Source organism: Triticum urartu, chromosome 2 (assembly GCF_003073215.2).
Source record: "Triticum urartu cultivar G1812 chromosome 2, Tu2.1, whole genome shotgun sequence".
NCBI lineage: Eukaryota > Viridiplantae > Streptophyta > Magnoliopsida > Poales > Poaceae > Triticum > Triticum urartu.
This window is the reverse complement of record NC_053023.1, coordinates 751390894-751407119: the sequence shown is the minus strand read 5'-3', so window position 1 is coordinate 751407119 and position 16226 is coordinate 751390894. Positions and strand designations below refer to the sequence as shown.

Sequence of the window (16226 nt, the reverse complement as noted above, 5' to 3'; positions counted from 1 at the left end):
GTCGCCGGTGGAACACTAACTCTGAACTAAACTAATAACTGATCAGCTCACTGCTGATGAAGAAAATTTGTCTGCATTTGTACCACTAGAAAGTGAAGCATCCAAATAAATGAACTGACTACACCTTTGTTTTATCGATTTTGAGAAAGGAATTAACAAGGAGCCTTAAAGCAGCCACGAAGGCAGCATCGGCACCAGGCAAACAAGCCAACAACAAACCACGAAGGTAGCTTTCAAGCAGTGAACTTACGACCTTAGAAATGTAATGATTCCTGAACCGAGGAAAGCAAGAACATAACAGAGGATCACGCAATTTTATCTTAGAAGAATGTAGACAGTATTCAACACAACAATAGAAAGGGAAATAGGTTCGCTGAGTTCGACGCACACCAGGAAAACCCTCTAGTTACATTCGCTGGGAACATAACCTACGGGACAAAAAACCTGGCGCACCACCAAACTAGCCTTATTACACACTGAGCAAACAAGGTTCAGCAAATAAACAGTACATGCAAAAGCACACAGAAGTTCATCTTGATGACATAGAAAGAACATGAATTGAAGATGCAGATACTCTGAAACATGGAACTGGGGCCAGGAAGATGCAGACTTGCACGATAGAGTCGATGCCGCCGACGAAGTCACCTCCTGCTAGCTGAAACCAAAGGCAGAGACAAAGAATCACATACAGTGCAGGTTGCACAAGGAAGATGCTGAAGTAAACGGACAGTGGAGAGCTGAAGAAGATGCTGAAAGAATAATGCGAGTACTAGTTACTAACTAACACATGCGTGATGTAGAAAGCAACTGGACGGAATTAGTACCTTCAGGACACAGGATTTTGGTCATCGCTTGGCTCGACTCAACTCGGCCTGAATTGGAAGAAACAATTGTTAGACACGCCTAAAGAAACAGGGGACTGAACTAAATGCAAAAGCAGGGTTACCTCTCCATCATCCGTTGAATTTATCAGCACGAAGGGTGGGATTTTTGGGATGGTCGTCTGCCAGACGCCTCAGCATGTCCACGGCTCGGTAATAATCATGTTTGACTCCACTATCGTAAAGGTCAATTCTGAGTTGCTTGAGCGAAGGAAGGTTCCTTATGCTCAAATCAAAGTCAGGCCTGAGCATGTCATACACTCCGAGACCGAAGCGAAGGCGTTGAACCATTGGCATAGCTCCTGGTTGGATTGTAGGGTGCAGCAGTAAAATATTGTGGAAAAGGCACACTCTTGCGTTGGGGAAGGCACCAGAACTAAGCACCAAATTTTCCAATGTATTTTGTACCCTGAACATGGATACGCTGAAGTTGACATAACGGAGAGCCGGCAGCATTCCAAGGATCTCAATAGCCCCGGATTGCACTTCCCCCGAGGTTGTTAGATCAAGGTAGGAAAGTAGGGGAAGTGATGAAGAACAAATCCATGTAGGCAAGCTCGAGAAATGTCCTTCTAATTTAAGCCTGCGGAGGTTTGGAAACGGCACCCAATCCAGCTCCAGCATAAGGTTAACAACCCAAGGAATAGCAGAGATCTCTAGACTCTCGAGTTTGTGCAGATTGCTTAGGGACTCAAACAAAGCTTTAACTGTTCTCAGATAGCCCGTACGCCATTGTACATTCCAATGAAAGGCGAGCTCCCTTAGCCCGATCAGATAGCCCAGCTCTTTTGCGCTGTCTTCAGTAAAAATGCCCACTCCATGTCCCGTCAGCTGTTCAAGGCATTTCAGGTTGCTGAACCCGTTTGGTAGTGGCATACCTAAATCAAGGATAAGGCACATCAAATGCCTCAGCTGAGCAACACTGGACGGCAATTCTTTTGAATTGGTCCATTGCAAGTCTAGTGTCTGCAAAAACTGTAGCTTTCCTATTTCCATCGGGAGCTTCCCAACCTTTGTGCCTCTTAACCCTAGGTATCTCAAATGTAACAACTTCCCAACATGCCTAAGATCAACGCCAGGGCTTTTTCGAAGATCACAACCTTCCAGATCCAATACACGTAAAAGTTGAAATATAGTGAGAGGGGGGATCTTACTAACAGCAGGACTAAAAGACGTAAAAGACCTCACTTGTGACATGCTTGTGGTAGCCATCTGAGCATTGGTGAGATCTGTCATGCTCTTCTGGAGGGACAATCTGCGGAACTTCTTTTCCAAAGGTGCGCTTCCCTTGATAACATCCAGTATAGTCACAAAGTTTTCTCCACTTGCTAATTCAAATATAAGATCCAGCATGATATCATGTACGCAACAAGCTTCAACCCTACCATCAGCATGTATGTTTATCGGCATGATCATGTTTCTGTTTACTAGCTCGTTGAAGTAGCTATCTCCAAGCTCAAGCAGGCTATCAGTTTCATCTTTTACTTGGATAAAACCTTCACAAATCCATCTTCTTATCAATCGATCTCTGCTAATTTGATGATCTTCTGGAAAGATACTTAGATATAAAAAGCAAGTCTTCAAATGAGAAGGGAGGGCATAAAAGCTCAATGACAATATCCTCTTCATCTCCTTTACGTGATCATCACCTTTTTCAAGTCCACGGCCAATAGAGTTCAGCAAAACATACCATTGGTCAATTTGGTTGTTCTTCTGATTATTAGCCAAATAACTTGCCAGACTGATGATGGCTAATGGTACCCCGGCACACTTCTTCAAGATCTTTGCAGATACGTCCTCGAATCCAGAGCGACACACCTCACTTGAAAATATTCTTCCATAGAAAAGTTTCTGGGAGTCATCATCAGAGAGATGTTTCATCTGATGAATCATATCCTCTTTAGAAGAGCAACAGTCTTTAGAGACCTCAACCTGGCGGGTTGTAGTAATTATTATACTTCCACACTCATGATCCTGAAGTGCATATCTGATTGTTCTCCATGCTTCTTGATCCCATAGATCATCGATAATGATAAAGTACCTATGCACATGGCAAAGCAAGAGCTACAAGTTAGCGAAACAAACCAAAATAGTTGTCAAGAACATGAAAGCATGTCAACTACCTCAATATTCCAGCGAGGTACTACTGTTACCACTTGAGCAGTAGATGGTGTTTGACTTGGATATGAATGTTTGAAATTTTGGGGAGATCAATACTAACTAACAACCAATACTACTGTCACACATATACATATGTAAATCAAGGCAACACTGCCCCATGGAACAGTGTGCACACTACCACATTTAATGCATGTATGCACCTCGATTAAAATAAGAAAACCATGTCGATCATAGGAATTAGACCCCTCCAAAAAAGCAATTAGACCTAGTGCAGTACGGCGATGCATTTACTCTTGTCACAAACATATCGACTAATAAAAAGCAATACTATATTAAAAGCTAATAAAGAAACAAACCACCTTAGGCGAAACTAGCGAATATTGTTACTTATACAAGAGGGGATTAAAGCGCATTTTAGTGTCCCGACACGTATATGCTCCCCATTGGGAGTTTCTGGTTACAAAACATTGTGTTTGAAGTTTCTACGATTTATGTCCATGAAAACAAATATGTTGAGAAATATGATAATGGCGAAAGACATATCCTCTGATACTAGTATAATATTGACTTATAATGGATAATCATGTAGAAATCAATCCTTACACATGATATGAGGTTGTCAAAATATATTATAATATTGAAGTAATATTATTTCTAGAGTTGACATTTTACAAAGTTAACAAAAATGGTCAAAATTTGATCTAGCGATAATGGTGGAGATTTAATCTGTTAGTAAGTTGTAAAGAACAATATAGATTTAATATAGAAAAAAGTAAGTTAAAGGATGAAGTTGAGCATGACAAGGAGTCCCACTGGGGGTAAGGGCATCTCCAGCCGCGCCCCCAGGAAGGCCTCCCCAGGCGTTTTTCTTGCGCCGGCGCCGAAAAATCGGCCCAGTCGCGCCCCCAGGAGCCCGATTTTCGCCGGCTTGGGCCCAAAACAGCGCCGGCGGACCCAGGCCGAACCCGGCGCGCTGGGGGGCGCCCGGGGGCGCCGGGTGGACTTTTTTGGCGCGAAAAAGCCGCGGGCCCGCCGCGTCAGCGACACGGCTCTCTTCTCGCCCTTTCGTCGTCCTCATCGCCTCGTTTCCCGCGGCGAATCAATGCCAAAGCTGCCGCGCTGCCGCGCCGGTCAGCCTACGCCATTGATGCCTCACGGGCGGCGCAGTGAAGGCCGGACGACGCGCGTCCCTCGCCCTCCCTCGCCCGCCACGCGTACACACGGCGGCCACGCGTACAGGCGGCGTCTCGGCCTATATAAGACGCGCACCAGCGTGCTCGGCGACCACACTCTCTCGCCGCCGTCGTTCCTCCCTCTCCTCTCTCTCGCCGTCTCCACCCATGGCCGAGCGCTTCCCTGGTGACGGCGCGGCGGCGAATGGCTTCGGCCGCCGCCATCTCCACGAAGACGAGGCTCGCCTCCTTTACGAGGACGGGTACCCGGTCCCGCCGGACATGCGGGTGCCCGGCGCGTGGAGGATCAGCGCCGGCGGCGTGCCGGTGCCACCACCACCCACCGGGGCGGCGCGGCGTGCGGAGATCGCACGCATCCGCGCGTCCCTACCGCGGGCGGCGAGGGAGGGGCCACGGTACGTCCCCGACAGCCCGCTCTGGGAGCCCTACTTCCGCCGTCGTCACGCCGAGCAGCTCGAGGCCACCAACGGCGTCGAGCCCTCCGGCAGGCTCAACTCCAACGGCCGGCGCCGGTGGTGGGGCGTGCCCGGGCGCACGTTGGAGGCCGTCCTCGAGTACATCGAGGGCGGCAACACGCCGCGCCTCGAGTACCCCGATCCCCCGTCCTTCTCACGCCGCTGGGGAAGCTCCTGGACCCCGAGGCGCATGGAGACCGGGGGGTCCTCCTCGTCGTTCGGCGGCTTGCCCTACCTCCGCCCCGTCAAGCCAGAGCCCCAGGGCACGTCGGTCAGTGCCTGCACGCGCAGCTCCGGCGTCCGCATCGGCGGCGCCAACGCCTCCCCACCCACCGGCCGCTTCGTCCTCGTCAAGCCCAAGTCGGAGCGCGGCCTCCCCGCGGAGTACGAGGAGATAGCCCGGCGCGGCATCTCCGACGAGGACGCCCTGCGGTGGGCGCGGGACGACTACCTCCGCGACGAGATGGTCCGGCAGCGCCGGGCCCTGGAGGAGATCGCCGCCCGCAAGCGTGGGCGCGAGGACGAGCACGGCGTCGTGGTCCTCGACAGCGACGACGACGACGACGCTCCCGGACCGTCCAACCCGCCGCGCCAACCGGGGGAGGGATGCAGCAGGGACGACGGAGGCGCAGGCGGGGGCGGGGGCGGCGGCGACGACGACGACGATGACGACGGCGGCGGCGACTACACGCGGTTCTACCGCCTCCTTGGCATGTAAACTGCGTGGGCGGGCGGCGAGGCGGGCAGCGAGGGGGACGGCGGGGGTAGCCCGCCAAAGTTTTTTTCTTTTTTTGTAAAATATGTTTAAGTTTGAACGAACTCGCCGATGTTTGCGTTAAATTTCAGTCGTGTTTGCGCCGTATTTGAATTTTTTTTTTAAACGTGGGCGCCGCGACTGGGGGGCATCACGCCCCCAGTGCGCGGGTTAGCGCCGGCGCGCCCCCAGGGGGCGATTTTTAGGCGTCCTGGGGGGGCGAACGGCTGGAGATGCCCTAAGAGGCCACGATAGGCATAGTGAGAAAAACCAGAGGTGTGTGGGAACATACATAGGCATGTATAGTGGGAAATGCATGAAAAATAAGGTGAGACGATTTTGGAGCTATGGCGTTCTCCCTTATCTAGTGAACTACACCAAGTATATAAATTCAATATCAAATATAAAGATAAATACATTCGCAAAAAATATAGAGATAAATATATGTGTCACCCACGAGTTAGTTATATATTATGCATGATGTCTTTCTTAATTTGACTAAATTATAATCGCCTTTCTGGTCAGGATTGACGCTATGGATATTGCTTAGATCATGTACATCTAGGGAACACAGGAAGTCATAATGTATTATGTACTGGAGGTGTATGTGCCAGCTTGTGTGGATGACGTACCTTTTCTTGCTAAGCAATTCTCGGACTAGGTCGATGAGCTGTTCTACATCCAAGTTTGCTGCATTCAGTCTAGCATGTCTTCTGTTGTGAAGTTTAAAGAGAAGATTGCTTAATACTTTCTTCATGTCGGGATTCCGAGACACAGACACAAAAGCTTTGTAATCAAATTTTGTTGGAAGGGCATCATATACTTCTCTTGCAAGTGTAGTCTTGCCCAATCCTCCAAATCCAACAATTGAGAGTATCTTGAGATGCGCCTTGGACACACGGTCGCCGTCACTGATCTTCTCGATAATATCGTCCCTTGCTTTCTCTAGGCCGATGATATTCTTCTTGTCTCCATAAAAAACCTCCCAGAAAGGGTCAGTGGTGGTCACTTTTGCTGCAGGTAGATTAGCAAGCCTATGCCTATACCTTTCATGTCGTTCGGCCACATCTTGCAACCGCTCATGGATCTCTTCGACTGCAGTGGAAATCTCACGGTTGCTCTTGCCCTTTTTAAAGACCTTTAGCATCTTGTCCATGAGCTTCTTGAAGTTGGACTGATCAGCACTGGGGTCACTGCCCTCAACACGCACCAGGAGAGAGTCAACGACATCCTCCATGTCGTAAGACAGCTCCCTAACATCAGCAGCCCAAAGCTTGATCTGCTCATCGAGCTGATCCCGCGGAACCTCTGCCACCTTGCCAAGGGCAGCGTGCATAATATCCAGCTCGTCAGAGAAGGACTTGACCTTTTTCTTGACTCCCTTCTGTAGCTTGTACTCCTTCTTGATAACCTTGCCCAGTTTGCCGAGGAGGGAGCTCATGGCCCCCATGGCCAGATCCATGGCTCACTCAATCTTCTCTTGTTGATGGTCACCGGGCATGGGGTTACGATCTGAACACCACAAGGGAGAAAAAGGCAGAATGTAACAACAAGAAATTACAAGGGAACAGAGAGATATCACACAGAGATTCCTAAAGCTACTGACTAGTTAGTGAGGGGGACTGACCTAATGTTCTGAATACCACAGGAAAAATAACCGAAATGTTACATCAAGAGACTACTCGTACAAGGGGAACAGAGAGATATCACAAAGGAATTGCTGAAATGAGCAGTGAGGGGATCTGACCTCGATCTAAAGACAACGGCGTTGCGGTTCGTCCCTCCGATCCGAAGGTGCCGGCGGAGGGGAACGAGGGCCTCCGCAGGCGGCAGGGTCAATCAATCTTTGCGCTCTTGCTTTCTATCGGAACACAGGCTCGATCTTGCTCTCTTGCTCCATTGCTCGAGAATGTGCTTGTGCGCAGTGGTTGCTGCAGTGTGGCTCTGCTCCAAGCCTAATGATTGTACTGTAGTATACTGGGAAGGGGGAGAGGGGACGAGTGGAAAGAGGACACGTACGTCGTAGGCTTTAATTCAGTTGTCCTGTGTTTGGAGAGGATCCCTGCAAATTCTGGAATACAAAATGTTTTATTTCGCACCCGTCAAGAGAAAAAAGTGTTAGCCATTCGGCCCTCAAAGGCGTTTTCCAGTGAAAATAGCGCCTCTTGGGGCGTCGCCGACCGAATTTTTTACGTAGGGGGCACCGATTCCCAGCCGCGAACGCAATGGCAGAAGGCCAAAACAATTTAAAATGCCCACCCGATGAAATTCAGTCAATTTGAACGAAATATAGGTAATTTCATTTATATTTTTGGTGAATTAAAAAAACATAGATAAAAACATATAAAAAATACGCCTAGTTCATGCCGAGGAGGTTGTAGAAGACAGCTCCTGCCCACGCCCGAACTCCCATCTAGGGTTTCCTTGCCTCTCGCCGGCGCCGCCGGTCCGCCTTATCTTCTATGGTCCTCGGATCATGGAGGCACGGTGGATCCCGGCCCTTGCCGGTGGGAGGGCTCCGTTTTTAGATGCTTTTCTGAGTTTTGTTAGGGTTTGTGCCATACTCAAGAAGATGAGGCGGCGGCGTCTTCTTGAAGATGGAATAAGTTCCTCCCCGCCTAGCCCCTGTCCCGGTGATGTTTCAAGCATCATCGAAAGGCGTGTAGAGGTTTGTCTTCGGCGGATCTCGTGGGATCCGGTCGGCGTTTGTCTTTGGTGGATCCAACTGGATCCGGTCTTCGTTCGTCTATGTCTGAGTGTCTGCAGGTTGGATCCTTCCGGTCTATGCTTCTCTTCATCGGCGGCGGTTGCTGTTCTGGTGCGCTAGTCCTATGGGGCCTTAGCACGACGACTTCCCGACTGTCTACTACAACAATGTCTGCCCGGCTCCGACGAGGGAGGGGCGATGACGGCGGCGCGCCTTCGGCTCGTTCCAGTGATTGTAGTCGTCGCTAGGTGGTCTACGGACCTGGATGTAAATTTTACTTCTAGTGTTCTTTGTACTACCTTGACAGTTGATGAATAGATCGAAAGTTTTCACGCAAAAAAAGAGAAGACAGTGTAGTCCTCGTCGTCACCGTCGCTAGGCGGCCCATCCATCGGGGCGTCCTGGCTGCAGCCCAGCCCTGGATCGCGGCTGCGGAATGGCTTGCTCGGCACAGCGACCTCCTTGTTGCTGTCGGAAAGCACGATGACGCCGCCCTCTTCGCGGACGCGCGCCGCTCGGCGATTTCTTCCAGAGCACGACACTGGCGCTTCATCTCCTGCACCACGTAGTCTGCGCGCGACCAAGCGAGGCCGCTCTCGGGGTTGACGACCATGTTCTCGTGCTCCTGCTTCGCCACGGTAGGTGGCTCCTTCTTCGGCTTCAGAAGGCGAATGTGGCTGCGGGGAGGGGAAGGGACGCTGCGGCCCTCGTTTATGACGAGGTTGCCGCCACAGTTGCGCCGACGGAGCGGCGTCTCCTGGGGTTCAGGCTTGACGGGGACGGGTGGCGCCGCTAACCCGGAGGAGTGGGAGCCAGAGGACGATGTGTCCATGCGCCTAGGGCAACCAGGAGCTTCCACGGCAGCGAGAGAAGGACGGTGATGGGTACTCCATCCGTGGCTCGTTGCCTCCCACAATGTGCGCAAGGATGGCAGAGAGAGTTCACCTGGGCACGCCCCACCTTTGATGCCGGCCCTCTGAGTGGTGGCGCCCCCTCGGCGTCGGGCCACTATTGGTAAACGCCAGCTGCTCGGCGTAGCGTCGACGGAAGTACGCGGTCTACGACATGTGGTAGTCCGCGCGTTGCGTGGTTCTTCGCACACGTACTCCGGCATGGCGGCTCCAATTGCCTCGATCCCGGTGGGGTGTTCCGCGTCGGAGGGCAGCGAAGGCATAGAGCATCTTCACCACTGGCGAATCTTGGAGAAAAATCAAAAGCAAACTCAAAGTCAATGGCATGAAGAAAAAGCCACCAAGTCTCAATTCTTTTGTTCAAAGAAGACTAGAATTTGTCATAATACTACTAAGAACATGTACTATTAACTACTAATTTCCTTTTTTCATTGCTGGAGGGCAGGCTCAAGCCTATTAAAGCCTGTCCAGTTCATTCGTTACTGATCTCCACCATCATACGTGGACACATCCAGACACGTGGCAACCGGCTACGCAAATGCAAGCATCAAAGTCCGTCAACATTCAAATGAAAATTGAAGGAGGACAAAATTCATTCATACCGGATGGAATTTAAGCAAGTTTGATAATTCAAACCGAATGATATTTGAAAAGTTCAACTAATATTTTATAAAAAACGAAACGAAACTATGTGAGGTATCCGTAGTACTCCTACAAACCCTACCGCGACACTCATCATCGGTTTTCTTCAAGAGGACGAGGGAGAAGCCGATTTGTAGTGGAGGCGCTTCCAAAAAAAGGATCTGTATTGGATACCCCTACCCTAGGGTGCCCTAGGTAGCTGCCGCACGCATCATTGTTTTCTCTTTTCTTTATGCTCTTGCACCCTAGAGTGAAATGATGGTTGCTTCGTCCATCCAGCTTAATGCGGGAAAGGTGGGGCTTTGTGATTTGACCCCTCATCGCTCATTTTCTACTACTGCGGCGCTACGACCGGGGTGCCTCCAATTCCAACCGCGGCTCCGAACTGTAATTTGGTGCATCGCACGTGGAACAAGACGGTGGATGAGCCACATGTCGGCCAAAGGGGTCCTGTTAAGTGTGTCTCCATTTCGTGTGTGAACTGACCCTACTTGAGTTGCTACGCCAACACGACAGGAGCATCCTACCACTTGGTTTTGCTCCTTGGTGAATCCCGACTATATTGATCTAAAAAGATATGTGCTAAACTACCCTCTCTGTCTTGGTTTTTTTTATTTTTAGGCATCTCGGTTTATAGGGCCTACACGTAGTTCTAGGTCATCCATTTGACTAACTAAATATGAGTTACTATGTCACAAAAAGTATATCATTGGATTCTTAAGCGGATTTAGTTGTATTTAAAAGTCGAGGGTGCGGCTTTTCCTGCGCGGTAGGCGGGGCAGTTCCGCCTAGTCGGTTCAACAGAGACGCGAGAAGACGAGGGAGTAGGCTGCCGCAAACGTAGGGTTGTGTGATTTGACAGCGAGTTACTGCTGGACAGGTGGGCCCCCGTGATTTGACTTGCCATTATCATTTTAACTATGGCGCGAGTCTCCCGATTCCTGACCACCTCCATACAGGTGCCTCTCCCAATGCTCCACCATGTAGTAGAGGCTGGCTCTTGCATGAGAGCCCACTTCTCCACTTTTTCCTTGCCTCTCTTTCCTCCACATATGCAAAAATGCCATGTAAAGCGCACTATTGTACTTACTTTCACTTGCTCCTACAGGTGCTTAAGCTTGCCACATAGGCATAAATTCCGATGTGGCAAGTTAATCAAGAAGAGAGAGACTAGTTTGGTGACCCAAGGAAGAAACGGTGCTAAGCGCGTGTACCTAGGTGAAAAGACAATTTTGAGTCTATAGCTAATTAAATGAAGCAAACTTAGCAACACCATTTCATTGGAAGAGGTCACTCCTTGGAAAATGCAATAAATACTAGTACTCCCCGTGTCCCATAATATAAGAACGTTTTTGGAACTACACTAGTGTCAAAAACGTTCTTATATTATGGGATGGAGGGAGTATGAAGAAAGAGATAGAGAGGAGTAAAAAAAATACACTTATAGCCAACCTTATAGCCAACCTTGTTGTAGTATGAGTGACTAAGTGATGACTATGTATGACATGCCAACATCAGATAGCCTAACGCACCGTGTTAAATCTCCAAGGGCGCAGCCGCGCGAGCGACGCGACGGTCGTGGTAGGCGCGACCATGATACGGGCTGCTGGCAGCCCTTGGATCTGAGATCAAACGGTCGCATGCTAGGTTGCTAAAAATTTGCAGAATAACCCTCCAGGATAGGATATTCACCCATAGGTGTAGAATCACGCCATGCAAGCGTTCGATCTCAGATCCAAGGGCTCTCGGAAGCCCGTATCATGGGAGAATGGAAAGCCACTACCCTGCCGTTCGCACGCTGGCAGTTCGCTCCTACTCGTCCCCGCACGTCCTTCAATACTACGGCGGTTCGCTCCTAGTCATCCCGTCCATTCACATTACGGCAGTTCCACTAATCCTAACCCTCCTCCCAAATTTATGCGTCCCAAATATCCACGATCGGCGGTGAGTACAAGGTTAGAACCATCACCGGCGATGAGTTCGACGTCATCTCACCCGTTCTTCCGCGACGGTGAAAGGATGCCTTTCTCGCTTCAGACGCATGTTCGAAAACTCAGATGATGAGTGGGTCGCTGGGCTAGATGTTGAGTACACCACAGTCCTGGGATGAGAGAAGGATCTAAAGGACGAAGAGAGGAAGAAGCCCGCCGTGATCCAGGTTTGTGTACATAATGTTTGCTTGGTCTACCACATATGCCATGCCGGCGTTGAGTGCCAGGATTTTAAGAACTTCCTCAAGGACAAAACAGTGAAATTCGTTACTGTAGACTTTAAGAACGACAAAGAAGTCCTGGGTCGGATAGGCCTCGTTGTAGGCAACCCCTTCGACCTCCAGAAGAATCGGCTGGTGCCCTCTCGTCAGCCTTTAATGCTGACCCTGGCAGGAGCCATGGTTCATCCTTCATACCATAAACTATAGAAACCTCATTGCACGTTTCATCGTCATGCATGGCAGCGGAATGTACTAGATATAGATCACATCCACTACGCTGCAATGGATGGCTACCTTTGTTTCAATATCTACAAGGGTTGGATGAAGAGCAACAACCAAGAGTGCGGTTCAAGCAAAGAAGTATCGGCCAAGAGGAAGAGGGACAAGGACGAAGTCGAGGACGTGGACGAGGACTCCGAGTAAGGTGGCAGTGTCGTTGCTCATAGTGGTTCTAAACTTCTAATGTAGTGTCTATCGGATTAGTTGCATAGTTTAATTTCAGATGTGCTTAGTTTAATTTGAGGGGTGTGTTGTGTTGAGCCCCCAGTAGAACTATGTTATGTTTCTTCTCGTTACTTTAACTCTTCAGTATGTACATACTACTTTCTTTAATAGAATTTAGCACCCCAATTAAGCACGTACTAGCTTTTTTAATAGTACTATATGCATAATTTGGCGACGAGCGCTCTCTATATGTACCACCTTTTTTTAATTTCAATTTTTGCTCCATGGCACAATCCATCGATAGTACTACTGTACAAAAGTATACATTTTTTAAAAGGCTAGAGTAATGTTCATCACATATATAGCTAGTTAAATTCTCAACCTAGAACGACGTGCATGCCATGTAGTAAACCGATACGAAGGAAGTATAATAAAAATGAGGTGATTTTACCAAGCGATCGGCGGGGGAGCATGGCCTGTCATGCGGTCCCATGTGTCATGATGTACCAAGGCGATGCGCGTGTCCCTCTTGAGGCAGAAGCAATACTATGTGGTTTGAGATGATGGCGAACCGAAGTGTGAAATAATGGTTGCTTCGTCCGTCTGGGAAGGTGCGGCATTGTGATTTGACGTCTCATTGCTCATTACTACTACTAGGCCAGTACGAGTGGGGTGCGTCCCCCCTGCTGTTCTGCACTGTTATTTGGTGCTTGACACGTCGACCCGGTTGCTATATGTCCCACATGTAGGCAACAGGAAGTACAGAATTCATGAAAGGGAGCATCGACGGAGGAGTATACTACAGAATTCATGAAAGGGAGCGACTTAGTTTTGGAAAAATCGGTTTTTACGGAGTACGTACCCACTAGGGTTTATAGGGCTCATCTAAAAAACATTCGTTTTTCCGTTTGATAAGTCTCAATTATACTATACTAGTAGTAGTACCATTAAATGTTGGATTTCGAGGTGCGTTAGATCACCCGACGCAAGCAGTGTCAAGAGGAAACTAACCAATGCATGTACAAGTTCATGGAAATTTAGTGGTCATTCATGCATTCGTTCTAATTAATGCCTCGGTAAACATAACTTCTTGATAAAAACGAGTGTACTAATACTTGTGCAAACTACGAAATTAATTCGACCACTCACCGTCTACCTTGGTTGGAGAGATTTTGAAATTGAGCCATAAACTAGAAAGGAGGGAGTAGTAACTTTTGTCTCGATTACTATTTGTGACCTTGTATAGATGCAAAATGTATTTTTTTATAATGGCCTTGTATAACTAAATGGAGGGAGTACTAACCAAAGTACGTAGTAGGGACGAGGAGTAAACGGAGGGAGTAGTAAAATTTTCTCCTCGTGCTACGAGCCACCGCGTGCGTGGGCGAGGGAGGGGGCGTAAAGGCGTACTGTACTACTACTACTACTACTACTACTACTACTACTACTACTACTACTACTACTACTACTACTACTACTCATAAGCAAGCTTCACCTCATCCTGCGAGCCACTGCGCCCGTGGGCGGAGGAGACGGCATACTAAGCAAGCTTCTCCTCGTTCTGCGAGTTGACGGGACACATCAAAAGTACTCCAGTGTATAGAGCCTTGCCTCTAAGGTAGGCCCCACATGGTTTGCCTGTTTTTTTAATTTAACATAACGCGTCAAGTCGCAATTTGTTTGTTCACCCGTGGTAGACGATCCTCCCTCCACCAAGTGGACAACCAGTACACGTGCCAAATTACCACGTGGGCTGCCTTTTTCATACAGAAATGAGCTCCACCGTGTACCCGCGCGGGTGTGGTTGGGAAAGAGACGGGAGTATGTGCGCCGTGCGTGCACCTCTTCTCTTCGTGCACGTCCCCCACCTACGTGGGTGTGTGTGAGAGAGATACAAACCTAGACATATTGCGCCGTCCATCCCCATGCCTCCGCCCAGTCCGACCACCAGTCACCACCACGCCCCACTCCTCCTCACCTTATCTCTCATCTTTCTCCCTCCATTTTTATATACAAGGGGCCACTATCAAAATTACAATTTGCAGATATACAAGGCCACTAACATTAATCGATACAATATTAATGGTGTTTGCCTCATGGTACTAGCAAAGGAGGACATTAATTATCCCTTGCATGCATGCGGGAGTTTGTAAAAAATGCATCTTGATGTTCCGTGCAATGCACGGGCATCTTGCTAGTCCATGAAAACAACACATGGCAAAATTCCACGGCGAACGAGGGATTTGAATCTGTTGGGAGGGGCTATTTGGATCTTGCCCGGGGTAACCAAAATATTGACGACCCTTTTGTCCACCAATACCTTTGCCATCGACGAACGAGGAATGGCTCGGGTGCTTATGCTGTCATGCATCCTCCAGCGCGCACGTTGGATACGAGCTCGCACGAGCTGTGTTTTTTTGTCCCACAACACCGCCCGAGCCGCCCACAGACCGACTGGCGACCCGCAAATTACGCCATCCAACCGTAGCCGCACACATTATGACAGCAACTCAACCAACCGGACGAAATTCACGCAAACACGTAGACAAACTAATATTTCATATGAACAACGACGGAAATCATATAAAATACCAGATTTTCATACAAACATGACAGATTTCATTACATTCAAATGAACTACGTGGTGCTAGTTCTGGACAACACATGTATATAATACCTGGCCTAAATGGTCGCCCGCCGATCGATTTGTGTTCCTCATGTCCGGCAGCACGATCACCGGACTGCCGGGAGCCCCGGAGGTATATGCTTCAGCGCAAAGGACGGCTCGCTTCCCCACTGCCCAACTGATATCATTGGCTGGTGCCGAAGATGATGGTGGCCGGCACCGGTTCGAGTTCATCACCGGCCACTACTTCGCCATGGTCGGCACCGGCTCGAGTTCATCCTAATATTCCCCTCTTCCGTGGAGCCCATGCGGGGTCGACGAAGGTCCTCACAACAAAAGGATCCGGCAAGACACCTGCTGTGTACGCCGGCGTCGCCTCCGCGGTGGCCTTCATGGGACCCAAGCGGCGGCGGCCTCCCGTGTTCTTCTTCTCCTCGATGATGGCGGCGGATGCGGAGGCGCTGGCCACCGACTCGTCGCTCTCCGCGCACCCGGCTTCTGTCACTGCTTGCATGGCGCGGCCGCCGGCATGGGAGTCTCGGCCACAGAAACGGGAGACGCGGTACGAGGCGGCGGCGTGGACGGCAGCAATGACGCCCGTGCGCTGCTCCTCGTCGAGCTGGCCTAGAGTGGCGAGTTGCTGAACCACGCGCCGGCTTGGGGCGGCAACTGGCTCCGTCGGGCAAGGGGAGGGAGGTGGATCAGCAAGCTGCATAGCTCGTATCCGGCGGGCTACCCAGCTGGCTTGGATGCGGAATAACTACTCTTCATACGCCATTGTAAGAGTGGACAAAATGGTGGAGGAGATAGGGGAGCGGCGGAGGTGTGCGATTCTTGGCCGGCGTTTGGCCTCGTTTAAATAGGAGATTAAATAGACGGCGGACGGGAGGAGCTCGGCCGGCGTTGCGTTTAACGCCAGCCCGGTCATGAACGGACGTGTGTCCAGAGTGGGGTTTTCGGCTTCCACACGGGCGGGTTTCATGGAGGCGTTTGAATGCGGCACGGAGGCGTGTTCAGCCGGGCGTGCTGCGAGTGGCACCCTCGACTCTGACCTAGGACACCGCGCCGTTCTTCCACTGACGTGTGGGTTCTTTGGGTGCATGGCCTTCATGTCAGTGACCCAACGCAGGTAGCGCACAGTAGAGGAACCTTTGGTGGGCCAGGGCGGTCAGAAGCGGGCATTTCATAAACCGATGATTGTTCATTGAGTGTGACGTCATCTTTTTCATGTAGATAAGCCTACTATGTTGATAGCCCGTTCGATACGTTGTGATTCATAA

At 49.9% G+C, this 16226-nt stretch overlaps 1 protein-coding gene across 1 annotated transcript; it reads right to left on the bottom strand.

The window, feature by feature from the left end:
- Window positions 1–275: 275 nt before the first annotated feature.
- Window positions 276–7387, bottom strand: LOC125534650 (disease resistance protein RGA5-like). Its single transcript, XM_048697817.1, has 5 exons — window positions 7152–7387; window positions 6037–6916; window positions 947–2922; window positions 825–872; window positions 276–655 (listed from the first exon to the last, which is right to left on the bottom strand). Exons 2-3 carry the CDS (start codon window positions 6864–6866, stop codon window positions 954–956), a joined length of 2799 nt encoding a protein of 932 aa, XP_048553774.1. The 5' UTR covers window positions 6867–6916; window positions 7152–7387; the 3' UTR covers window positions 276–655; window positions 825–872; window positions 947–953.
- Between the last annotated feature and the right edge of the window lie 8839 nt (window positions 7388–16226).

Coding starts and splice junctions, on each gene's coding strand:
- LOC125534650 (XM_048697817.1), bottom strand. CDS start 6,866: ATGGATCTGGCCATGGGGGCCATGAGCTCCCTCCTCGGCAAACTGGGC. Junction 2,923..6,036: donor GAATTGCTTAGCAAGAAAAG/GTACGTCATCCA, acceptor CCATGTGCATAG/GTACTTTATCATTATCGATG.